The sequence below is a fragment of the Nerophis lumbriciformis genome, linkage group LG12 (genome assembly GCF_033978685.3).
Source record: "Nerophis lumbriciformis linkage group LG12, RoL_Nlum_v2.1, whole genome shotgun sequence".
Lineage (NCBI taxonomy): Eukaryota > Metazoa > Chordata > Actinopteri > Syngnathiformes > Syngnathidae > Nerophis > Nerophis lumbriciformis.
Window position 1 is genome coordinate 20,887,123 of NC_084559.2, and position 26,412 is coordinate 20,913,534.

Sequence of the window (26,412 nt, forward strand, 5' to 3'; positions counted from 1 at the left end):
ATATATATATATATGTATGTGTATATGTATATATACATATATACATATATATATATATATATATATGTGTATATGTATATATACATATATATATATATATATATATATGTATATGTATGAAATACTTGACTTGGTGAATTCTAGCTGTCAATATACACCTCCCCTCTAAACCATGCCCCAGTCCCACCCCCGACCACGCCCCCCACACCCACCCCCACCCCCCCAAATCGGAGGTCTCAAGGTTGGCAAGTATGATCATTGTAGTGCACAAAGCTACATGGGAGTTTTGACTTGATAGATTTGACAGATTGGAGGGATTTGAAAAGGCCTATGTGCTCAAATACAAGTGCCAGTTTCTTTCGGCAACAGCAACCTGAGCCAACTAGACTCTCGAATGTGGCCAAGAGAGAAAGATTGGGGGGAAAAATGAAAAAAACATAAAATGATGCTGCTGTGCCTCGTTTGTTTCCGCTTAGCACCACCATCCCCACCACTACAGTCACGGTGAGGAGTACTACACAGAGAGCAGCCGGGGGTCGGACTTGTCGGACATCATGGAGGAGGACGAGGAAGATCTTTACTCCGAGATGCAGTTGGAAGAGGGCCGCCGGCGGAGCATCAACTCTCACAACTCCCTAAAGGTACTTAGCGCACACCTTCCCTCTGTATAGTGATGGAGAAATTGAGGACGGGGGAGTGGTGATGAAGGGAGACGATCACCTTTTCAGTTTTTGCTGGGGCTGGAGCTTGGCTAAATGCTACTGCTTTTTTTTCTTCAATAAATTTACTAAGCCCTCTCCTCCCCACCACCGCACTGCCTAATGCACTCACGCCATGGCTGTGTATACTATAACAAACTGTACAGCATGCCAGACTGTAAATGGAAACACGGTGGTTTGCATTGCATTTTTTAGAGGGCACTTAAGCAAAAGATGATAAGAAAATATACCGTTTCACTGGTTCATGGCATATCAAGTGCACTTGGGAATCTCATTTAAGTGAGCACTTAAATGGAAATAATCACTTTTGTTTGTGTCTGTCATGTTGAAATGTTTAATTGTGACTACTGACAGTGTAAATGTTTTTAATACAGTCCCGTCTTCATTTGTTCTGTGTGGCTGTAACGCCATTGTGGTGAAAGATGTTAGAAGCTGCTGGGCTTTGTTGTCTGGAATCACAAACTGTTACATTTTTACACTCAAGAATGTACACTGCAAAAACTGAAATCTAAGTAAGATGAAATATCTCAAATAAGGGTGATATTTGCTTATTTTCTTTCCGATAAGATAATTCTTCTCACTAAGCAGATTTTATGTTAGAGTGTTTTACTTGTTTTAAGTGCAGGCATGTGATTTGACCACAATGAAAAAGACTGAAAAAATTTCTGAAGGTCTGGGGGACGAAGGCCCCCAGCCAGGTCCAGGGCGGTGCCCTGGTGGGGGGAAAAGGGGGGCGATGCCCCCCCGAAGCTCCTGGTTTTTCACCAATTTAACATGCTAAAATGAACAAAGACAGCACCATTTGAAGAAAATATTTTAGTGTTTAAAGCAGGGGTGCTCACACTTTTTCTGCAGGCGAGCTACTTTTCAATTGATCAAGTCGTGGGGATCTACCTCATTCATATATATCATTTATATTTACTTATTTATGAAATATACGTTTTTGTTAATAAGTTAAAGGTGTTTAATGATAATGCAAGCATGTTTAACACATATAGTTAATATTGTTAATAAATTAAAGGTGTTTAATGATAATGCAATCATGTTTAATACATATAGTTAATATTGTTAATAAATTAAAGGTGTTTAATGATAATACAAGAATGTTTAATACATATAGTTAATATTGTTAATAAATTAAAGGTGTTTAATGATAATACAAGTATGTTTAATACATATAGTTAATATTGTTAACAAGTTAAAGGTGTTTAAAGATAATACAAGCATGTTTAATACATATAGTTAATATTGTTAACAAGTTAAAGGTGTTTAAAGATAATACAAGCATGTTTAACACATATAGTTAATATTGTTAATAAGTTAAAGGTGTTTAAAGATAATGCAAGCATGTTTAACACATATAGTTAATATTGTTAACAAGTTAAGGTGTTTAAAGATAATACAGGCATGTTTAACACATAGATTCCTTTCTTTCATGAAGACAAGAATATAAGTTGGTGTATTACCTGATTCTGATGACTTGCATTGATTGGAATCAGACAGTGGTGCTAAAAACGTCCGCATTTTCGAATGGAGGAGAAAAAAGTCCTCCTTTCTGTCCAATACCACATGAAAGTGGTTGGTTTTTGGCATCTTGTTTGTCCAGCTTCCGTACTCCTTTGTATACACTTTACAAGAAATACATTGTCGGCAAACTCCGTAGCTTGCTAGCTTGTGCACGCCAGCTTTCTGAGACTCTTTTTTTGTTAGCGCAACTGTGCAACTGTGCAGTCGGTCTTTGGAGTTTTGACGACAGGTACGGCGCCAGTCTGTTGAAATAAAGTGTTTCTCGCCTTCCAGTCTGTAATTTTAATGAGCTGGCAGCAGCCAGCGTCATCTCAGAAGACCCTCGGGTGCCGTGAATGTCAATCAAGTGACGAAAGTGACGTCATAGTGAAGATTTATGATCGCTCATTTTTAGGACTATTTTTTTAATGCCTGGCTGGTGATCGACTGACACACCCTCCGAGATCGACTGGTAGCTCATGATCGACGTAATGAGCACCCCTGGTTTAAAGACATGAAAACATCATTAATAGAACATACCTTGCTTCAAGTTGTTTCATATGTTTTTGGCGTTTCGCATGTACTTCCAAAGCCTTGAAACCTAGTGATCCATAGTCAATATTATCATGACACCACGTGCACAAAACCTTTCGATTTTCCGAATAAAATCACCGAACAAAGTCGTAACTTCCTTCTTCCCAACAGTATCAGTGATTTCCCTTTCCATCCAGTCCCATCGAAACTTATTTTTGACATGTTTATCAATTTCTTTTACTCGTAAAGCGTCCTTTCTCTCGAGAACCGACATCGTTTACATATGGAAAATGGCGGTAATAACCATTATGAATGATGACGTTCTTAACGTCATCATTCATAACAGATGTCCTGATTGGTCACAAGGAACATATCGACCAATCAACTACGGCGTAATATAAACTACGTCTCCAATCTTGATTTAGGGTCGGAAAAAAAAACGGAAAAACGGGAGATAATTTATTTTTTTCCCGAGATTAAAAAAGACAGAATTCAGACTTTAGACGGAAAAATCACATGCCTGTAAGTGTTTTGGTCCTAAATGATCTAATTAAGATATTACAGCTTGTTGCTGAGATTTGATGACCTATATTGAGTAAAACATGCTTAAAACTAGAATATCAACTGATGCAAAGCTGTGTCATCAACACTCACAAGTATAAAACTACATTTTTAAAGTAATAATTTCTTACTTCAGGCATGAAATAAAAAATCATGACTTTGACACAATTGTGTCATAATTAAAACAGATGACAGCCAAATGGACTTTGCTGTTTTATTTTCAATGAAACAAGAGAAAACACGTACTCATATGGTAGTACAGTTGGCACAGTACAGTAAACTGACAGTTAATATTTAAACATTTAACATGTGACATTTCTAACAATTTTTGAACAGAAATAGTTCATGCACATTCAGATAAATTCTTCAAAATTACAATTAAAAAAATTTGGGCCGGGGGCCGGGCTGTATATATGCGCACTAATTGACTGAAAGAGCACGCACTTGGCGCGATGATGTCATGTTATCGATGGAAAAATGCATTTTTAGACAATATGATTTAGTTGAGCGGTTAGGAGACCCCGAGAGTAACAAGATGTTGCCTTGTTGCCTTTCCATTAAGAACAATAAATAGTTTTTAGTATAAATTTGCTGGTTTCAAGAAATGTAATGCCGAGCGCATATCATTATGTCAAGATAATGGCACTAGCATTTACTTCATTTAAGAATATTTTTCAACATATTGAGCAAAAAGGTTTCTTTTTTTTTTCTACCAAGAAAAATGCACTTGTTATTAGTGAGAATATACTTATTTTAAGGTATTTTTGGGTTAACTAATTTTACTTGTTTTAGAAAGTCTTGACAAGCCAAATTTTCTTGTTCTATTGGCAGATAATTTTGCTTAGTTCAAGTAAAATACCGCTCCTTTTTCTATTTTTTGTTCTTGTTTTTGAACACTGACTTTTTGCAGTGTATTTACGTTCATCACTGTTTTGTCGTTGCCTTCCACAGTGTTACCTCAACTTAACAGTGCCCCAACCTAGGAGTGTTGTGAGAGCTGTCTCTCGGCGAATTGTTATGCTTCAAGTGACAAGAGGAAATTTTAGTAACAAGCATCCCCACCTTTAGTTGGTGTAGCAAATGCCACAGTGAACCCCGTAAGATCCAACCAAAACATCTGGTCTTAATCTCTAGCATTAGCTTGAAGCTAGAAATGGACTTACATGTGTTTTACCATCAATTGGAAGGAAGGAAGTGAGTGTGAAGTACAGTGATGAGAAGAAGTGAATGATGCTCATTGAATTAAAGAAAGAAAACATGACTTGTCGAAGCAATTCGAGCTAGTCAGCATCAAACTAAAGCAGATTGAGTCTAACGCTAGTATCCATAAAAATATGGAAAAGCTGCTGATGGCAGGTTTGACGGAGAATCAGCTGCATAGAGATACCATAGTAGTCCACTTTTGAAGGTAAATGCTGTAAATTAGTATTACTTTACTTCATAAAACTACTGTAGTTGTGTGCAATATATTCTATAGTATTGTTTTCATGCAATATATTGTATCTAAAAGTATTTTTTTTTCTTTTTTAAAGTTGTGTTACATAATATTGTGCTGTTTTGGGGGGCCAAGCACCAATTACCGTATTTTTCGGACTATAAGTCGCAGTTTTTTTCATAGTTTGGCCGGGGGTGCGACTTATACTCATATGTGTGAAATTATTAACACATTACTGTAAAATATCAAATAATATTATTTAGCTCATTCACGTAAGAGACTAGACGTATAAGATTCCATGGGATTTAGCGATTAGGAGTGACAGATTGTTTGGTAAACGTATAGTACAGGGGTAGGGAACCTATGGCTCTAGAGCCAGATGTGGCTCTTTTGATGACTGCATCTGGCTCTCAGATAAATCTTAGCTGACATTGCTTAACACGGTAAGTAATGAATAATTCCGCTGGTAATCAGTTTTAAAAAATAACCTTCAAAATATAAAACATTCTCATGCATTTTAATCCATCCATCCGTTTTCTACCGCACCTGTTCAAGAAGTCGTAATATTGGTAAAAAGTATTTTATTTGTTATTGGTTAGCTTCAGACTAACATTGTGGGGGCGTGGCGTAGTGGGTAGAGCAACCGTGCCAGAAACCTGAGGGTTGCAGGTTCGCTCCCCGCCTCTTACCATCCAAAAATCACTGCCGTTGTGTCCTTGAGCGGGACACTTCACCCTTTGCCCCCGGTGCCACTCACACCGGTGAATTGAATGATAGGTGGTGGTCGTAGGCGCAAATTGCAGCCACGCTTCCGTCAGTCTACCCCAGGGCAGCTGTGGCTATGAAAGTAGCTTACCACCACCAGGTGTGAATGAATTATGGGTTCTACATGTAAAGTGACTTTGGGTACTTAGAAAAGCGCTATATAAATCCCAGGTATTATTATTATTATTATTAATGTTATTAAAAAGAATAAGAGACTTATTATACTCTAAAAATGATGGTCTTACTTAAAAATGCACACATTTAGTTGTATTCAGTGTTAAAAATATTATATGGCTCTCACGGAAATACATTTTAAAATATTTGGCTTTCATGGCTCTCTCAGCCAAAAAGGTTCCCGACCCCTGGTATAGTATGTTCTATATGTTATAGTTATACCATATTATGTTACGTTAACATACCAGGCATGTTCTCAGTTGGTTATTTATGCCTCATATAACGTACACTGGCAGCACGGTGGAGAGGGGGGTTAGTGCGTCTGCCTCACAATACGAAGGTCCTGAGTAGTCCTGGGTTCAATCCCGGGCTCGGGATCTTTCTGTATGGAGTTTGCATGTTCTCCCCGTGACTGCGTGGGTTCCCTCCGGGTACTCCGGCTGCACATGCACCTGGGGATAGGCTGATTGGCAACACTAAATTGGCCCTAGTGTGTGAATGTGAGTGTGAATGTTGTCTGTCTATCTGTGTTGGCCCTGCGATGAGGTGGCGACTTGTCCAGGGTGTACCCCGCCTTCCGCCCGATTGTAGCTGAGATAGGCTCCAGCACCCCCCACGGCCCCGAATGGAATAAGCGGTAGAAAATGGATGGATGGATGGATAACGTACACTTATTCAGCCTGTGGTTCACTATTCTTTATTTATTTTAAATTGCCTTTCAAGTGTCTGTTCTTGGTGTTGGGTTTTATCAAATAAATTTCCTCAAAAAATGTGACTTATCCTCCAGTGCGACTTATGTTTTTTTTCCTTCTTTATTATGCATTTTCGGCCGGTGCGACTTATACTCCGGTGCGACTTATACTCCGAAAAAATACGGTAAATGGATTTAAATACATTTTAGTGGGGATGATTTCAGATGCAGGTGTTTTAGTTAAGGAGCTCTGTTATACAACCAATTAAGCTCGTTTGTTGAGGTACTACTGTACTTTGATCAAACTGTTGCGGACATACTTGCCAACCCTCCCGGATTTACCGGGAGACTCCCGAAATTCAGCGCCTCTCCCGAAAACCTCCCGGGACAAATTTTCTCCCGAAATTCAGGCGGAGCTGGTAGCCACGCCCCCTACAGCTCCATGCGGACCTGAGTGACGTCAGGTGCGCAACACCACGTAAATCGTTGGCCAACCAAAAAGTAACCCCAGTACGCTATAGCCAACATTCACCAGGAGATGGCAACAGACAAACATAGATAACTCTATTACATTATTCCCCTTTTAGAAATGTATAGAAGTTACTCAAAATAAATAAACAACCCAACCAAAAAATGCAGCAGCTCAATTAAAAAACTGTACTTAAGCCACATTCTTTTTTTTTTTTTTTTAGTACTGAACTCTTAACCCTCATTTGTAAAAAAATAACATGCTTATTATACAAACAGTATTTGTACACTTTTAACACAGATTTTTATACAGTCTTCAGAGATTCAGTTTTTTTGGTGGTACTCGAAACCTTTCTGGGTACCTGCGAAAGGGTGTTCAGCATGGTTAGAAAAATAGTGACAGAGTATAGAACAAGGATGGACAATTCAACCCTTAACTCAACAATGAGTAGATGAGTGTTATGTGTGTGTATATGTGTAAATAAATGAACACTGAAATTCAAGTATTTATTTTATTTATATATATATATATATATATATATATATATATATTATATATATATATATATATATCATAAAATAAATATATATACAGCTAGAATTCACTGAAAGTCAAGTATTTCTTTTATATATATATATATATATATATATATATATATATATATATATATATATATATGTATGAAATACTTGACTTGGTGAATTCTAGCTGTAAATATACTCCTCCCCTCTTAGCCCCACCCCCAACCACGCCACCGCCCTACCCCGACCACGCCCCCCCAACCCCCACCCCCCACCTCCCGAAATCGGAGGTCTCAAGGTTGGCAAGTATGGTTGCGGATGACCTACCCCTTCTTGTATGTACACGACGATACCAATTACAATTTCACAAGGGTGAGGTAGTGTACTGTTGCCTGTTTCAGCGTAATGTTTGTATAACGTTGCAAATGTGCCATCAGTGTGTGTAATGTTTAGGTCCCATCTTTTAAAGATGTATTGATTTCCTGTCAAGCTTTTTTGTTGTTTCACCAATTTATTTTTTCCCTTATCCCTGAGCAACATTCCCTTTGTCCTTAATCAACCTTTGTGTCCGCTTGTAATCCATTCATCCACAGATTCCTGTCGAGAGCATGCCATTTCCTCTTCATGGAATGAGACTGCATGTATTGCTACATTGCCACAAATAACTAATTATGTCTTTATTTTGTCTTTCCCCCCCATTTATTCTATTCACACAATGTGTTGTTTCCTGCCTGTGTTAAAACCTTCCAAAACGCGTCAACTCCCCTTCCAAAACACTAAACCATGTCCACTGAACTGTGAAATCATGTGGATCCTTGCCTCATGGAGGCCTACTACAAGCGGCAGGACCTAGCTGCAGAAAGGGACTGCTGGGACCTCCAGAGGGAGGTAGTGAAGCACAAGTCGCTGCGGAGCAAGCGGCTCCACAGCATCCCCGAGGTGGAGGAGGAGTCAGACGGTGTGGACAACATGGGCCAGCCTCTGCGCTTCGAGGACGGAGGTCGGCCGGGAATGCCGCGCACACAGCGGAGGCCGTACCTCCATGACGGTCACAAGCACAATCACGTAACCGCCAGCAAAAACCTTCGCCACTTGCAACGCCAGCGCTCTTCGCCTCGCTTCGCCGACCTCCGCTACTGCTACACCGCAGAGGATCGTGTCCTGGGACGACCCAACCGCCAGAACACCAAGAGTCCTGACAGTGGTTTGGACTGTGGCAGTGAGGAAGAAAGCTCTCTGGGCAGGGGGCATCGAGGGTACTACACCTATGGAGCGCCCACGCGGGGCCCTGTGCGAGTCATCCACTGTGAAGGCCCCGTGGAAAGGCGAGCTCTGGCCATGGGCCGTAAGAGAACTCTGACACGCCAATGCAGCGTGGAGGAGGAGTTTGCTGACATTCCAATGACCTCGGTTAAGTCAGTCCACACAGGTGACTTTAGAAACCGAGAACACTTTGGGCCACGGAACTACTCCCGAGAGGGGGTCCTGAGTGAGGGCAGGCTGAACGATCTGGAAAGGGGCTATTACGGTCCTCACAGGGAGGCTAGAACCCACTCTTTGTCCAGGCTCCACTGGGACCAGTCGCTGGTGTGTGACCCACGCTTTCTGCTGTACTTTACAATCAGCAAGCTGCAGCTATTTTTGTTTTCTCAATGCCATTGTTTTTTCTTCATATTTATCCCCTCCTTCTTTTCAGTTTGTTTGCTTTTTGTGGTCACGTTTCATGGTCGGTCTAATTTGATGTCTTTTTTGTAAGTTATTTTGCTTGTTCTGTGACTGACAGATTGTTTCTTTTTTGTACAGCCAAACTTTAATTTACCTAAAGGCCATTTTAAAAGGTTCTGACTTGTCATGTCTTTAGGGAGGTTTGTCCTATTTTAAGAACGCCACGAGCAAGCTTGTGTTTTTTTTTTAAAACTTGCACTTCCACCTGCTGGCTGCACAAGTCTTATTTTATGACTTGTCAAAGGATTTTCTCATTCATGCAGGTCATTTTATCCTCAGGGCATTCTATCGAACGCAACTGGACTTTTCAGTTTGTCTTAGAAGACGTTACATCTCTCATCTGAGCAGTCTTCGTCAGTCTAAGAAAAAACTAGCCCTAGGACTAGATTAAGTCAAGTCCCAGGATAAAACTAGTCCTAAGACTTGGTAAGCTCTAGTCCTAGGACAAAATAGTCTTAGGACTAGTCCTGGCCAATCTAAGTCTTTGAGGAAAAACTAGTACTGACCAATCCAATCAGATCAAGTCCTAGTACAAAACTAGTCCTAGGAATTAGTCAAACTTGTACTATGATAAAACTAGTCCTATGACTTGGTCAGATATAGTCCTAGGACAACATTTGTCTTTGAACTAGTTATAGCCAATCTAAGACTATGAGCAAAACTAGTACTGACCAATCCAAGACTAGTTCAGATCAAGTCCTAGAACAAAACTAGTTCTAGGAATTAGTCAAACTTGTACTATGATAAAACTAGTCCTATGACTCGGTCAGATGTAGTCCTAGGACAACATTTGTCTTTGAACTAGTTATAGCCAATCTAAGACTATGAGCAAAACTAGTACTGACCAATCCAATACTAATTAAGATCAGGTCCTAGTACAAACTAGTCCTAAGACAAAGCTAGTCCAATGACTTGTCAATCCAATCTAAGTCATTAAGCAAAACTAGTCGTAGGACTAGATCTGGCCAATCCAAGTCTCGTCCTAGGACTAAATCTGACCAATCTAAGTCTATGAGCAAAAATATAGGTCTGACCAATCCAAGTCTAGTCCTCCGACTAAAACCGGCCAATCTAAGTTTTTAAGGAAAAAAATCAATCAATCAATCAATGTTTATTTATATAGCCCTAAATCACAAGTGTCTCAAAGGGCTGCACAAGCCACAACAAAAAACTAGTCCTAGGGCTAGCCCTGACCAATCCAAGTCTACTCGTGGGACAAAACTAGTCCCAGGACTATATCTGAACACCATCCATCCTAGAATTAGGACCAAGTTTTACATTGGATTAGGATAAAACTATTCCTTGGACTTGTTCAGATCTTTTCCACGGACAAAACTACTCTTTGGACTGAATCTGACCAACCTAAGTCTATTAAGAATGAACTGATGAAGCCTACTGGAATGAAAGGTATTTTAAGGCAAACTGAACAGTTCAGTTGCAATCGATAAAATGCACAGAGTATTCCATGACGTGTTATGGTTGCACCAGCGCCATGTGCTCAGAGCATCACAAGCCTCATATTACTCCGCATGCATAATTCCTTCCCCTCCTGCAGTTACTAATTAAATCCCTCCATATTAACACCTCACACACAACAATAATTATGTCATGTATTGATAGCTGTTGCAGTGATCCTCCAGCTGAACTACAACTTCAGTCAGTTTCTGCAACATATTTTTTTTTTACGGATATATTCTCTTCTACAAACCCCGTTTCCATATGAGTTGGGAAATTGTGTTAGATGTAAATATAAACGGAATACAATGATTTGCAAATCTTTTTCAATCCAAATTCATTTGACTATGCTACAAAGACAACATATTTGATGTTCAAACTCAAACTTTTTGCAAATAATAATTAACTTAGAATTTCATGGCTGCAACACGTGCCAAAGTAGTTGGGAAAGGGCATGTTCACCACTGTGTTACATCACCTTTTCTTTTAACAACACTCAATAAACGATTGGGAACCGAGGAAACTAATTGTTGAAGCTTTGAAAGTGGAATTCTTTCCCATTCTTGTTTTATGTAGTGCTTCAGTCGTTCAACAGTCCGGGGTCTCCGCTGTCGTATTTTACGCTTCATAATGCGCCACACATTTTCGACGGGAGACAGGTCTGGACTGCAGGCAGGCCAGGAAAGAACCCGCACTCTTTTTTTACGAAGCCACACTGTTGTAACACATGCTGAATGTGGCTTGGCTTTGTCTTGCTGAAATAAGCAGGGGCGTCCATGAAAAGGACGGCGCTTAGATGGCAGCATATATTGTTCCAAAACCTGTATGTACCTTTCAGCATTAATGGTGCCTTCACAGATGTGTAAGTTACCCATGCTTTGGGCACTAATGCACCCCCATACCATCACAGATGCTGGCTTTTGAACTTTGCATCGATAACAGTCTGGATGGCTCGCTTCCCCTTTGGTCCGGATGACACGGTGTCGAATATTTCCAAAAACAATTTGAAATGTGGACTTGTCAGACCACAGAACACTTTTCCACTTTGCATGAGTCCATCTTAGATGATCTCGGGCCCAGAGAAGCCGGCAGCGTTTCTGGATGTTGTTGATAAATGGCTTTCACCTTGCATAGTAGAGCTTTAACTTGCACTTACAGATGTAGCGACAAACTGTATTTAGTGACAGTGGTTTTCTGAAGTGTTCCTGAGCCCATGTGGTGATATCCTTTAGAGATTGATGTCGGTTTTTGATACAGTGCCGTCTGAGGGATCGAAGGTCACGGTCATTTAATGTTGGTTTCCGGCCATGCCGCTAACATGGAGTGATTTCTCCAGATTCTCTGAACCTTTTGATGATATTATGGACCGTAGATGTTGAAATCCCTAAATTTCTTGCAATTGCACTTTGAGAAACGTTGTTCTTAAACTGTTTGACTATTTGCTCACGCAGTTGTGGACAAAGGGGTGTACCTCGCCCCATCCTTTCTTGTGAAAGACTGAGCATTTTTTGGGAAGCTGTTTTTATACCCAATCATGGCACCCACCTGTTCCCAATTAGCCTGCACACCTGTGGGATGTTCCAAATAAGTGTTTGATGAGCATTCCTCAACTTTATCAGTATTTATTGCCACCTTTCCCAACTTCTTTGTCACGTGTTGCTGGCATCAAATTCTAAAGTTAATGATTATTTGCAAAAAAAAAAAAAAAAGTTTATCAGTTTGAACATCAAATAAGTTGTCTTTGTAGCATATTCAACTGAATATTGGTTGAAAATGATTTGCAAATCATTGTATTCCGTTTATATTTACATCTAACACAATTTCCCAATTCATATGGAAACAGGGTTTTTATTTTGTCTTCTCATTGAGCTGACATGCACAGAACAAAGCAAACCAAACAAATGGTCTTTAGCTGAACATGCGACTCTACTAACCCCAATCCATGGTGCTGTGTTGGGGATTGATTTGATTAGTTTCGTTATTGCTTTGTTTTTATTTTTTATCATTTAGCCTTTCTAAGGACAAATGTAAACAAACATTTGCTCTTATGGCTTTTCAGTTGTTTTGACAGAATTGGGGGGGAGGGGGGGCTGTATTATTTTTTGTTTTGAATTCTTACATTGTTAATAACTTTATTTTTTTTTTTTAACAGTTTGTCTTTTCTTACTCTAAAGATCCTTGGAAACTCGCCATCACATGGAAATGCTGACCATCTGGATCACTCGGGGCGGAGGTCGGTTCACATAGGCACACCCCCTCAGCGACGGCCCATCCCATCCATTGGTTAGTGAGGTCGCCACATGAGGAGACGTCTCACCTACGCCTAGAGGGCTACTGATGTCTGTTGCGATCAATACCATGTGTCTCCCTGCCCCATGTGAGCCGAGCTGTACATCGCTTCCATAGCGCTTGACCCACCTCCTAACCTCTTTATGTTGGGTGTCTGCACACCTTGTAAATGTCTATCGGACCTACCAATGATTCATGTGCGGTTTTGCAGGAAAGTTACACCCCCTAAGCCTGCATTTACAGTCGGTCAACCTGTTTACACGCCCTACTAGTGTAAGCATTGTTTTACATAACTCAAGAAGAGTGAGTCCTGTTACCAACTTCATCATCCTACTGTCCCAGCATGATTGAGTGGTGATTGAAGGAGCCGTGTGTGTGTGTTTGTGAGCGCATGGGGAATCTCTGACCATAACGTTGTGATTGGTGTCTTCTGTAGAGATCACCATGGACAGTAACAGTGAGGGGAGTGAGGGGAACCTCTCCCCCGTCAAGGCGGATGTTTACTATGGCAGTGTAGCTCGGCGAAGGATATGGCCGTCTATGTCCTCAGAGGATCAATATGGTATGTGGTGCAGCTTTTCTCCAAGATGACCAGTTCAACTTGACATGCCAGAAAAAAAGGCCCACAGTGCTATCATGACCGTCTGTGTTCTCTGCCGGACAGTTAGCTGATTGATCAGTCTAACTTAGCCCAATTGATTTAACCAGATAGGGAACGATAAGATTGACCCACTTCACTTTTCCCATTGCTGGAGTATGAAGACCCTTACCTGTATTTACTCCTGAAACCCCTAAAAACTCCCCCTGTTCACCCTTCACTATTTCCAATACCATGTAAAGCCAGTTCAGTTTAATGCATAAAAAAATATTTGGTGCTTGTTTTGTCCCAAAATACTGAGAAAGTGCTGTCAATCAATTAATCACAATTTATTTATGTAACCCTTACTCACAAGTGCCTCAAAAGGCTTCACATACCGCAAATAAATCCCCTGGTCTGAACCCACATCTGGGCAGGGAAAACCTTCAAAAGCCCAAGTTGGGAAAAAGAAGAAAACTTGGGAAGGGTGAGCGGTTGCAATGGATGACGAGTGGGTACAGTTATCGAGTTGTTACATTAATAGATATTGTAAGAGTCCAGTTTATCGAGAAGCCAACGCAAGGTCATAGGAGGATCTTCTTCCAACTAGACAGGTCGGCAACGCAGAGACGCCACAAACTATGCATAGAAGAGTGGCTCACCCTGGGTCTTGACTTCAAACAGCTAGCACCTTTTCCAGATTGGTACCTCTCCAGAGATTATCCGTGATTTGAGTGTCCTTTAATTGGTTGACAGTGCATGTTGAAATGCTATGTCAAGTCAAATTACTGTTTCAAGCGCACCATGACACATTAAACTGAACTGTAGTGCTTGGTGTAAAAATGGCTTCAGCTCACCCTGCTTTTCAGTCTTGTCCCCTACGTCTGATCAATCTCCTCCCTTTCTTTTTTTGGTACCAGGTGCCTCTTTTTCACTCTTAATTTTGCATGGGCTATTTTTAGTTTACAGTGGAACCTATACAGTCTGGCACAATTCATCTGCTTTGTTTTCATTTAAAAGATTTAGTTTAGTTTATCATTATAACAAATAATCATTACTACCATAAGCCAGAGGTGTCAAATTCAAGGCTTGGCCTTGAAATAATGCGGGTCAATAAAGCAGCTCATCTTTCAAATGTATTTCATGCTAAATATGCAATACATGCAGTTCTTAATTTGATATTATCTGATACAAAAATGCCATTGTAAGCTTTTCAAATTAAATTCTACACCAGCTGAACTAGAATAGTTGGTGGTAAACAATAGTAAAAATCAAATGAAGTGGCAACTGTGTCACCAATCAGTCCCACCAAGATTTTTGGGGCTTTTTTTGTGATTGCTGCGCACTAAAATGCCTGATTTTGCTGCAGCATTTTCAACAAATTGCCCTCGGTGATGCAGAAAGAAACTTGTTTGGTTCGAAAGTTGCGCTGCGCGTGAGTGCTGTTAGGACACATTCGATTGGTGAAATATCAATGATTGCCAGGGGAATTGCAAGGATTGGGCAAAGTTGCTAGAAATTGATTGAATTTTCTCCAATGTGCAACATTGCACAATCCCAGGGGAACTGATTAATATCATAAAGCGGCTCTTTGAGGGCTTCCATGACAGCGAAGTGGCCATAAACCTGTTTTTGTTGACATTTAAACGTTTCATACAAGTGGAAAAAATAATTTATTCATATTTTAAACTGAAATGGCACATGAACATGTCACGGAATTATCGGTGAAGAGTAAAAAAAGAACATTTTAGATTACCTATCATAACAACAGACTTACAACGCATGTGTCAGCATTTGGAAAATAATACATTTGATAAAGAACAAGGGAAATTCTGGTCATCTTTGGTGAAAGCGGTTCAAGCGCTGACATTGCGTACCACTATTTTACAGCATTTGACTTTGGAGATTCCACTGTATTCATAGAGAAACAATCCCCAACCAGTTAGGGTGTTCATGCGTTGTTGGGAAGAGCCAGACACTCATTAACTCCGCTGCCATCTAGCATTTTTTGCATCGTCCAAAAGGCATTTCATTAAATGGCCGCCATATATCAGACTGATTTACTATTCTGTCATTCAAACATTTAACATGGTGATCCATGAAAAGCATGAGGAATATCAGGTTCATCCCCCCACTGTCTCTGATATCTATCACTGGGGTATTTAATGTTTCTTCTCCTTCTGGAACGGGTGTCTGTTGCCCTTTTCGCTTCCTATTGTTTGCAGACATGGCACACTAGCATGACATGACCCACATTTGATGTAGGAATGCTGGTCTCATTATATCCCAACCCAGGAAGGCATGCTTTTGACTGGGCCTCAGGGAGATAAGGCAGTGGAACAGCAATGAACTATCGTGCTGTGCTTCTTGTTTTCTCTTCATACCGCATTTTGTTGGCTTTTCCTATCACCCTGAAGCTGCAGCTGCTTGACGTGTTGTTCTGTAATGTCATTCCCACAGCTAAGCATGCGTGAACAAAGAACCAAATGATAGCGCTATTGTCCAACATTGTTCGATTCCAAATTTTGAGTCTAATAGCGTTTGGCTCTTTTTTCACACACGCATGTCACCGCCCACTCCCCTGTCAGCTCTAACAAACAGACATCTTCTGCTCTCATTGCCTCTACAGCCAGCGTGGCTGTTTAAGGCTGGTAGTAGCAGCAGAGGCCTCCTCTCTGTTTCAGACAGCTATGGCGGACGCAGGCACGGGCGAGGACGACGCTCGCCGGATTACTTTGAGGAATCGGAGCCAGAGGAGATGACTCGCGTGTTTGTGGCCCTTTTTGACTACGACCCCCTGTCCATGTCTCCCAACCCGGACGCTGCTGATGAGGAGCTGCCTTTTAAGGAGGGCCAGATCATCAAGGTGTGACTTATATAATACCATCAACTTCTACTTTATTGCCCTTAAACGCGTCAACATCTTACACTACTACATTGGATTTGTCTAAAAACAAGCAATGTTTTTTACCATTTAGGAGTTACAGCCATTTTAAGCATTAGTCCTTATACTTAGTACCTGCTTAGGGCCACTAGAGGGCCCTCAAACACAAATCCTGCATAGGGTCCTCAGACGCCCAAAACCACTACAGCTCAAACATTTCTGAACAAAGTAACATAACTGTAAATATAACCAGAATTGTAAGATGTGCTATGCCTTAGATCATGAGCTCTTTCTTCAGTTCAGAAGCTGGTAGAGTAGCCAAAAATTGTAGTTCAGAGTACCGTTACTTTGGAGCAGTGATTCTCACAGTCTTTTTTTTTTTACCAAGTATACCTTCAGAAAACACTTAATGGTGACCATAATTAAAATAAAATAGAAGTAGGCTTAAGTATTCATGAAAAGCAAGGCAGATATGTAAGTATATTGTTACACACAGTTTGAATATTTAATTAAGTGATTCTTTGGCGTACCACTAGATCAGTGGTTCTTAACCTGGGTTCGATCGAACCCTAGGGGTTCGGTGAGTCAGGCTCAGGGGTTCGGCGGAGGTCAAGACACACCCGACTCATCGTGTGAATAAAAACTTCTCCCTATCGGCGTATTATGGATACGGCAACAGCAGAAGTCACACTGATTTGCAGGTGTGTAATTTGTTGTGAGTTTATGCACTGTGTTGGTTTTGTTCTTTGAACAAGGTGATGTTCATGCACGGTTCATTTTGTGCACCAGTAATAAAACATGGAAACACTTTAGTATGGGGAACATATTCACCATTAATTAGTTGCTTATTAAAATGCAAACTAGAAATATATTGGCTCTTAACTAGTCATTATTAAGTACTTATTAATGCCTTATTCGGCATTGCCTTATTATAACCCTAACCCTCTAACCCTGGCCCTAACCCTCTAACCCTGGCCCTAACCAAATAACTCTAAATTAAGTCTTTGTTACTTAGAATATGTTCCCCTAGTGTCCACAAAACTCTAAATTAAGTCTTTGTTACTTAAAATATGTTCCCCATATTAAAGTGTTGCCAAAAACATGTAACTTTGTCTTGAATTTGAAAAAAAAACATTTTATTTTTCACTAGAGAAGGGTTCGGTGAATGCGCATATGAAACTGGTGGGGTTCGGTACCTCCAACAAGGTTAAGAACCACTGCACTAGATAGAGCTGGCCTACCACAAGTGGTACCCGTACTACAGTTTGAGAATCACTGCTTTTGGACTAATGACTAGAGTAAATATTTGGATGACTACTTTTTACTTAAGAGTAAGTATTCAGTGATAAAACTACTCAATTACAGAGTAGCTGCAGAGTAACTTCTAATTTAATCGCAATTTTTTGATGATTCTTGCACTACCACTGTAGTTGCCGTGTGTGTGTGCGCACGGGAGAGAGACCACAAAATATGCACATTTTACAGTCATTTATGCCGATATAACGACGGTATTGTTAACGCGTGTGCAGCTAAAACATAAAAACACATCTACAACTTATTGACACATGACAGCGCATAAATATTATTTTCCATATTTTGTTAGGTAAATATTAAAGAGCCTTAACTCTACTGATTGCAGGTTGCACACAGTCATGTCACTTTTCAAAGTGTGTTATGCGGTCATGTGACTGCCAGACTGTTTGATTGGTGAAATGCAATCAAATGTCACCAGTGCTTATGCTGGAAGAAGTCTCTCGAACAAGCCAAATTAATCATATCTGGAAGATGTAATTTCACAAAATTTATACATGTATAAATGAATTGATCATGATCGGAATGAAACTCAATTTAACTGAGTAAAAGTGACGTTTTTTTCTTCACAAAAGTACTCAAGTACAAGTAAAAAGTATATTGCATATTGACAAGTACAATGTATCCAAAAAAGTGCTTAAGAGAGTCTAGCGCGATGTAAACTGACCTTTGGTTTCACATTCTATGACAGGGAAGGCTTTTTTTTTTAAGATATTTTCTGGCAAAATGTAATGTATTTCCTTTTTCTGGATTGTGCATTGAGAGCTCCTTAGTTTTGATAGAGTATTGGAAGCTGCAGTCAAACATCTGGCAAATGTCTACTTAACCACACATTTATTGTTGCTTTATTTGTCTTGACAGATAATAAATATTTACAAGTCCTAATACTTTTAGGAATCTTACAGGGTGCCAATTACTGAGGTAAGAAAGAAAGGGGACAATAATTGGACAGACTACATTGGGAAACTGTACTCTATACTGTAAAACGAGCACAGATGACAAAGGTGTTTACAGCACACTTACATACTGTACACACAGGCAACAAAACAGGTGGCTGACCAGGGATTTAACGATACACTGTATTAATGATAGCCGCGATAAAACTTTCAGCAGTTAGTATTACCGTTTTAAATTACAATTATCGAAAAACTTTGGTAAACTCAGACTGGCCCTAGCTCGTTAGCTTAAATGCTAACATTAAAACGAGACATTAACATCTTTCCCCATTTTAAACTTATATAAACACATCACTGTCTGAGCAACTAAGATATTCAGTAGTGCACATTGAACCGACAAGCTGTGCTCTTACAACAGAGTGATCGATGGAGGAATATAACACAGAGGTGCTTTTAAAAGAAGTGTTCAAGGACCGCTGAACTGAGTAGGACGTCACAGCGCCCGCCAGAAACACTTATCAGTGAAGCACACGAAACACAAAACATGCAAAATAGTGGGTTTTCTAATAGTGTCTCTATTTTTAAAAAAAACACCTTGGCAAAAGATTTCAGTGCGTGTACAAGTACATTTTGAGCACATTCAACAATACCGTGATATTGGTCACAATAACCTAATACGAAATGGCATGTTACATCCCTATGGCTAACAAAGTTGAATGAAAGCCTAATATTACTGGAATTTGGGAAATAAACCTCCCCTTCCACCAGTGTGGTGTTTATTTAGCAACTACTTCAGTTACATAGGAATTCATGGTATCAGGAGCTTCACTTAAAATACCCACTTTTGCTAGGACGGGGGTCTGAAATGTCACACTAGACTCTCATTATTGTGATGAAAGCAATCATTTTTGTTGGAAAAGTATTTTAAACCTCACACACTAGATGCTGGCATTTGAAGTCACTCGTCTGATAATCAGATTTCGAGATGCAGTGTCGCTGTGTAAACACACACTTGCGTCATACCTCGCCCCCGCTGAGTCTGCTGGCTGTGATGCGACTACTTGGTGGGATATCCATGTTAAAAAAGTGGCTACTAGATGTTATTCCTAAATATATAATATTGTATTTCAAATCCATGGTGGTGGTGTATGAAGCAAATCTCTGTTCAAATACTTTGGGACCTCAGTTCACATTTTTACTTGTATTGGAGTTGTTAGGGGTGGTCTTCGCTAACATGTGCTCGTCGTTCCTTTAGGTGTTTGGAAATAAAGACACGGATGGCTTCTACAGGGCAGAAATTCGAGATCGAGTGGGTGTGATCCCTTGCAACATGGTCTCTGAGATCCAAACGGAGGACGACAACATGATGGGTCAACTCCTTAAACAAGGCTTCCTGCCACTAAACACTCCCGTGGAGAAGTTAGGTAAGGACATTTTTTTTGATACGAACATAAATTTTGGACTAGTACAGTATCTGTTTATTTTTCTTTACTGCCAACTAATTTCTCTTTTCTTTTGCGCCACTCTCCCCACCCATGTCTGACGTTCTGCCCTCCTATGAAGTGAACTGCGACCGTTTCAAAGACGGACGGGTAATAAACCGCAGGTCGAGAAAGTCCAAGCGAGGTCTGTGTCCTGTCCACTCATACTTTGTTTTTACTGTCCCCCTTTAAAAACAACTTCTGGAAGTTGTGTCAATACAGTGGAACATCTTTTAGGTTAAATGCAATCATTCGATGGCCTGATTTGTTCCAGCGGATTACACTTTTTCTCAGCTCTGTTCAAAAAGCAGAAATTACATTTCCAAAACACTTAAGACTTTGCATGAAGACGCACATTCAAATGTAAATTATTGAACAATATAATCGTATATTTCACCCCAAATGTATTCCTGGCCACGTTGTCTTCTGTTACTGATTAAAATATGAAAGCAAAATATCCTCCGTCACTTCCGGTGGCAGACGTCATCAGTACTTGAAGTGCAAAGCAGAAGATCTTGGGTTTGAACCATAGTCGTGGTTGAAAGTTTGGTATGTTTTTTTTAAATTTATGTTTTCATTATTTTCAATTTGTTTAATTTTGATAGACTTCAGGACTTCCTAGACTTCAAGATAGCATCCGTTGACAGGCGCTTTGGGCATCAAAACACCTTGCTTAATTGCACACACATCTAATATGCTATTTGACTGTATTGCACAGGTCTGTGCCCTGCCTACATAAATTATCACAGCTGAGTGTAATTGTAATGAATATAAGCACAATGATGGATCTGTATGGTCTTCCCAATATGACATAACTGCAATGCACCTTGCACTGCACACATTGTTGACTTGCTTAAGACCGTTATACAATTTTTTAACCTCTTTCTTTACACAAATTACATATAGTACCGATAAGAGTACCAATGAATACCCGTATTGATAAGGAATATCGCTAAAAGTATTCTACTGATAAAATCATAACGATATACATACCTGCACAAACTGATATCCTTTCCTACCCTTTCGCCACCAAAAATATGCATGAACTGTTAAAAAAAAAAAAAAAAAAAAAAAAAAGACTGTTATTGTAGCTTTTAGGTAATGGCATCCCACAAATTGTGCGGGAAGATTCAACTTTGTAGGTTCCAATGTATGTTCTATATTATCTCAGGGCATTCAATCGATCGCAACTGGACTGTTTGGTTAGTCTTAGAAGACGTTTCGCCTCTCATCCAAGTAGGTAGAGCTGCAGCTATCGAATATTTTAGTAATCGAGTATTCTATCGAATATCCCTGTCGATTAATCGGGTAATTGAAAAAAAAATCATATTTTTGCTTTAAAACTGAAAAAAAAAAAAAAATATATATATATATATATATATATATTTTTTTTTATATATATATTTGTCCTGTCCAGCTTCTCAGGCAAATCATACTGTTAATGTAGATGCCCATATCGGCTGTAAAAATGTAATTTACAAAAGAAGAGTGTGGGATACTTCTCTTGTTGCCTTATTTGTATTTTGACTTTATTAAATGGATTTATATTATTATTTGGTGCAGCCAGGCCGGAGCAATATTTTTTCTTAATTAAGGTTTAATTATACATGTTAAGATGTGCCCTCAATTAATGAGTTTGGCCTAATTGTTCATAAACGCCTGTTTTCATTATTGAAGGCTGACACGCACAGCTGAAATGCGTCCGTGGTTGATTGTGCGCATTTGCGTGTGCTAATAAAACAGGTACGCTCACAGCCCTATGTGCTGTGTGGTGTGACCGCATAAACGAAGTTCTTGTCTGTTGTTGATGATTATTATACGGTGCTGTTTAAATGGTGGTTTATCCACGCAAATCCGCTGAGCTGTATTCAACCTGCCAACAATAAATAAACAATATATAAAGACAAACCACTTAATAATGACAACAGTTTTTCAATTTAAGAATGCAATGCAGTTCATTGCATTCTTTGCATGCAAAATAATAATAATCAATGTTCATTTTGCGATCATAACATGTTTGAGATGAAAACACATATATATATAAAATTAGTTCAAAATTAATATTCCCTGAGAAAGTTAAAATAAAACTATATTATTATTATTAAGAATAAAACAAGAACAGTTTTCATTATATCAAACATAAAAAGTGGATTAGGTAGTGCCATTAAGGCCATGTCCACACGAACAAAGAGTTTCAAAAACACATATTTGGGGGTTAAAACAATCTCCATCCACACAACTGTAGTTTTAAAACTGTCTATGTCTACACACAAACCCATACACCTGCTGCCATGCACATTTTGTCCAATCAGAAGCCTGAAAAAAGCAGCAATAGCTGACTTGGTGGCATTACACCTCTATCATGTTTATTTTGATATACTTTAGATGTACAATGACATGTACATTATCTTTAAAACCGGCCTGCACGTACATAGAATCCTGGGAACTTTATTAAAGAGCAAATGCACACCTGTGCTGCTGAAACCCAACACTCATAGAATTATAACATGTTCAGCAACATGGTGATGTATTACATGTGCAGTGAAGTGTACATTATTTCTAAAATCAGCACGCACTAACAAGCCAAGGAAACCCTTTTGCATGTTTAAGTGCCTATATAAACCACACGGACGTGCGTGTGATGCTGCAAAACTCTCATGGAATTATAAAGCATTTAATCATGGATATAGTGATATGGTACATGTGTAATGAAGTGTGTATTGTCTTTAACATTGGTACACAATACAAGGAGGTCGCTACGTCATGTTTTTTTTTTAGTTGCTTGGTCGCTTTTTACGAAGGAGCAGGGTCGCGCCCGGCTCATGGAAGAAAGACACATATCGTATTTTTCGAAGTATTAGTCGCACCGGAGTATAAGTCGCGCCTGCCGAAAATGCATAACAAAGAAGGGAAAAACATATATAAGTCGCACTGGAGTATAAGTCGCATTTTTTGGGGAAATTTATTTGATAAAACCCAACACCAAGAATAGACATTTGAAAGGCAATTTAAAATAAATAAAGAATAGTGAACAACAGGCTGAATAAGTGTACGTTATATGACGCATAAATAACCAACTGAGAACGTGCCTGGTATGTTAACGTAACATATTATGGTAAGAGTCATTCAAATAACTATAACATATAGAACATGCTATACGTTTACCAAACAATCTGTCACTCCTAATCGCTAAATCCCACGAAATCTTATACGTCTAGTCTCTTACTTGAATGAGCTAAATACTATTATTTGATATTTTACGGTAATGTGTTAATAATTTCACACATAAGTCGCTCCTAAGTATAAGTCGCACCCCCGGCCAAACTATGAAAAAAACTGTGACTTATAGTCCGAAAAATACGGTAAGTTAACTTCAAGATTTGTCGTTAAACAAAGACTAAAATCATATATATCATATGTTGCATCTTTTTTTATGACACATAGCAAAAAGTCTTGCTTGTCAAAGTTGTTCCATCAGCTGGAGAGGTTTGACAGCGATCGTATCCAAAACAGCTGACTGTCATTTGTGCCGGCGGGAGTGTCGCAAAGCCCATTTTGATGTGTCTTTTTTTTAATTAATGTTGAGTGAAAATAGCAGCATGTTTACGTTCAAGAATACAGTAAGTCATCGTATAGTGCAGTGGTCCCCAACCCGGTACCGGCCCGTGGATCGATTGGTACCGGGCCGCACAAGAAATGTAAAAAATAAATAAATAAAAATAAAAATTTAAATTAAATCAACATAAAAAACACAAGATACACTTACAATTAGTGCACCAACCCAAAAAACCTCCCTCCCCCATTTACACTCATTCACAACTCATTCGCAAAAAAGGGTTGTTTCTTTCTGTTATTAATATTTCTGGTTCCTACATTATATATCAATACAGTCAGCAGGGATACAGTCCGTAAGCACACATAATTGTATTTTTTTATGACATGTCCGTGGGACAAATTTTCAAGCGTTGACCGGTCCGCAGTTACATAAAGGTTGGGGACCACTGGTATAGTGTGTTTAAAGGCAGCAAGGCAGTGTTGTTGAGTTTGCAAATGACTGCGTACAACCGTGACGTCATCACAATTCCCCGTTTGTGCCGTGCTGAGCGGAGAGTATTGGATCTCTACACTTTGGCCAGCGTTTGTAAAAGTCTGCGTTTTTAAAGACAAAAGTATGCGTCTGCCTGTGGACAAGAGGCCGAAACCTGAGCGTTGACTACCAAACGAGGCAAAATGCCGTAAAAAAATAAAAATTAAATTGTCTTTAACGACGCCTCGAGGCAGCAAAAATTATTTTGTAATCGGATTACTCTAGTTACTCGAGGAATCGTTTCAGCTCTACAAGTAGGCTTCATATGTTCGTGCTCATATTTACATTGGTCAGAACTAGGACGGGGGTCTGAAATGTCCCACTAGATTGAGATCTGACCAATCTAAGTCTACGAGCAGGAACTGATGAAGCCTGCTCAGATCAGAGGTGAAATGTCATCCAAGACAAACCAAGCAGTCCAGTTGCAATCGATTCAATGCCCTGAGATGACAATGACCTGGATGAACTAGAACATTCATAGACATGTTCTATATTTTAACACATTTATTAACAATGATTGCTTTTTGGTATAATTGTATCACTCGTCATACATAAAGTATTTTTTAAACATGCTGAACATTGCGTCTTAACCCTTAAAAAAACTAACAACTTTCCCACTTAAAGAGAGGAACAGGCGGAGTGGACGTCAGCATCCAATGTCAACGCGCAGAATGGTGGCTCTTTATGACTACGACCCAAGAGAGAGTTCCCCCAACATTGACATACAGGTACTGTCCACCTACACTCTAAAATATTATACTTTCAATCCATTTATCAACACATTTTCATTACCACGAGCATGACTTACGGACATTTGGCACATTTGCACTGACTTGAAGGAGATTGTAAATGTTGCTCTCATGTCTGAATGTGACGTTGACTAGTATTACATGTATACAAATACAGTAGATCCCAGCTATTCTCGAGGGTTAAGTTTAGACATTACCCACAAACAGAAAGTGGGTAATTGAAACAGCCATTAATAAATTCTGGTAAAGCTTCGATTATGCTGCTGCAATAAAGCGTCACAGTAGGCTGGATCACTCCTCGCACTCAAAACCCTCCTGACATTCTCCTCTGATTTTGGAGCAACATTTGCACTAAAATTGACTGTTGTAATTATTAGATTAGATTCAATTGCCACGCACAGGGCGCGCCGCCATCTTGCACTGGCGTCACGTTGTACATGCATTCTGTACTACTAAGTCCATTTTAGGCTTTACTGTCGTGTAATGACATTATTACTGACTTAAAGTAAATGACATGTTTTATATGGAAATCTATTTTTTTAAATACAATTTAAAGAATACAATTACAATACAAAATTATATACAATTTTTTTATCAGATGTCTGAATTTTGGCGTATACGAATGCTGAATTGTGAATATGTGGGGATCCACTGTATTTGAAATGAAATATATAGCAACTAAAGTATTAAGAATACAGTTCAGTTTTGTTTTTTTTCTTTAGTATGTGCCAATTGTCAATATTTATTGTGATGAGATCATTTAATTGGGCTGGTAAAATTTACATTACAGAATATTTTTTAATTACATTTTCCCAAGTCCATCTGGGAGATAGGACTGAAATCCATTTGTGGTGTTGATGGGTTGTGGGGTGGGAGAGGCGTGGAAGAGGGTACCCGAGTTGACGCTATAATTGTCCGATTTTCCATAGTCCCTGAAAGTCTCAGTAGTTTTGTCGCAAATCGCTTTTGAAATCAAATATCTATAGAGGTCTGATTAGGTGCTAATTCTAGTTGGCAACTGATTCCCCTTACTCCATCGTTTTATCATAAAGTGTTTATGAGGTAATTTCTCGTCAAATCTATTTGTCCAAAATGTGCAAATGTTACACTGTAATAATAGTATGCTTACAATGAAGAGTAGTACCTCAACTTACAAGCTTAATGGGTTATGTGACAAAGCTCTCAGCTCAAAATTGTATCTGAAATGAACGCCTTCAATTTAAAAACATAATTGAAATTTAATTGGTGCTTGGCACCCCCAAAACCGCACAATTTTAACATGTAACATCAGATTTAAAAATAAAAACAAATCTTCGGATAAGAATTATTATATAAAACAATATAATCAAATGTACTACTGACTACAGTAGTAGTAATGTGATAATGTGTAGCATTTACCTTTGAGAGTGGACTTCTACAAATGCTATCTCTTTCCAACTGCTTCTCTGTCAAATACATCAGCAGCCTTTTCATAATTTCAAGGATAAATGTACACTGTGTAGCTATTTTAACATTCTTGGCTGGCATTACTCATTCTGCTTCAGATTGGAGCAGACTAGCAGCGATACGCTCAAATTGCTTCG

General features: G+C 39.3%; 1 protein-coding gene across 16 annotated transcripts in view; it reads left to right on the top strand.

Annotated features, from left to right (window-relative positions):
* The window catches only part of rimbp2b (RIMS binding protein 2b), a 276,812-nt gene that overhangs the window by 241,106 nt on the left and 9,294 nt on the right, over positions 1-26,412 (top strand). For 11 of the 16 annotated variants that reach the window (XM_061986076.1, XM_061986078.1, XM_061986069.2 and 8 more), the window contains 8 exons: positions 477-641; positions 8,204-8,962; positions 12,730-12,838; positions 13,281-13,406; positions 16,106-16,287; positions 19,768-19,936; positions 20,076-20,138; positions 24,705-24,808. In XM_061986076.1, coding sequence (XP_061842060.1) covers positions 477-641; positions 8,204-8,962; positions 12,730-12,838; positions 13,281-13,406; positions 16,106-16,287; positions 19,768-19,936; positions 20,076-20,138; positions 24,705-24,808 — 1,677 coding nt within the window. Of the gene's footprint in view, positions 1-476; positions 642-8,203; positions 8,963-12,729; positions 12,839-13,280; positions 13,407-16,050; positions 16,288-19,767; positions 19,937-20,075; positions 20,139-24,704; positions 24,809-26,412 lie in introns of those variants that run through there. The other 5 variants (XM_061986080.2, XM_061986084.2, XM_061986074.2 and 2 more) reach the window with 4 other exon arrangements.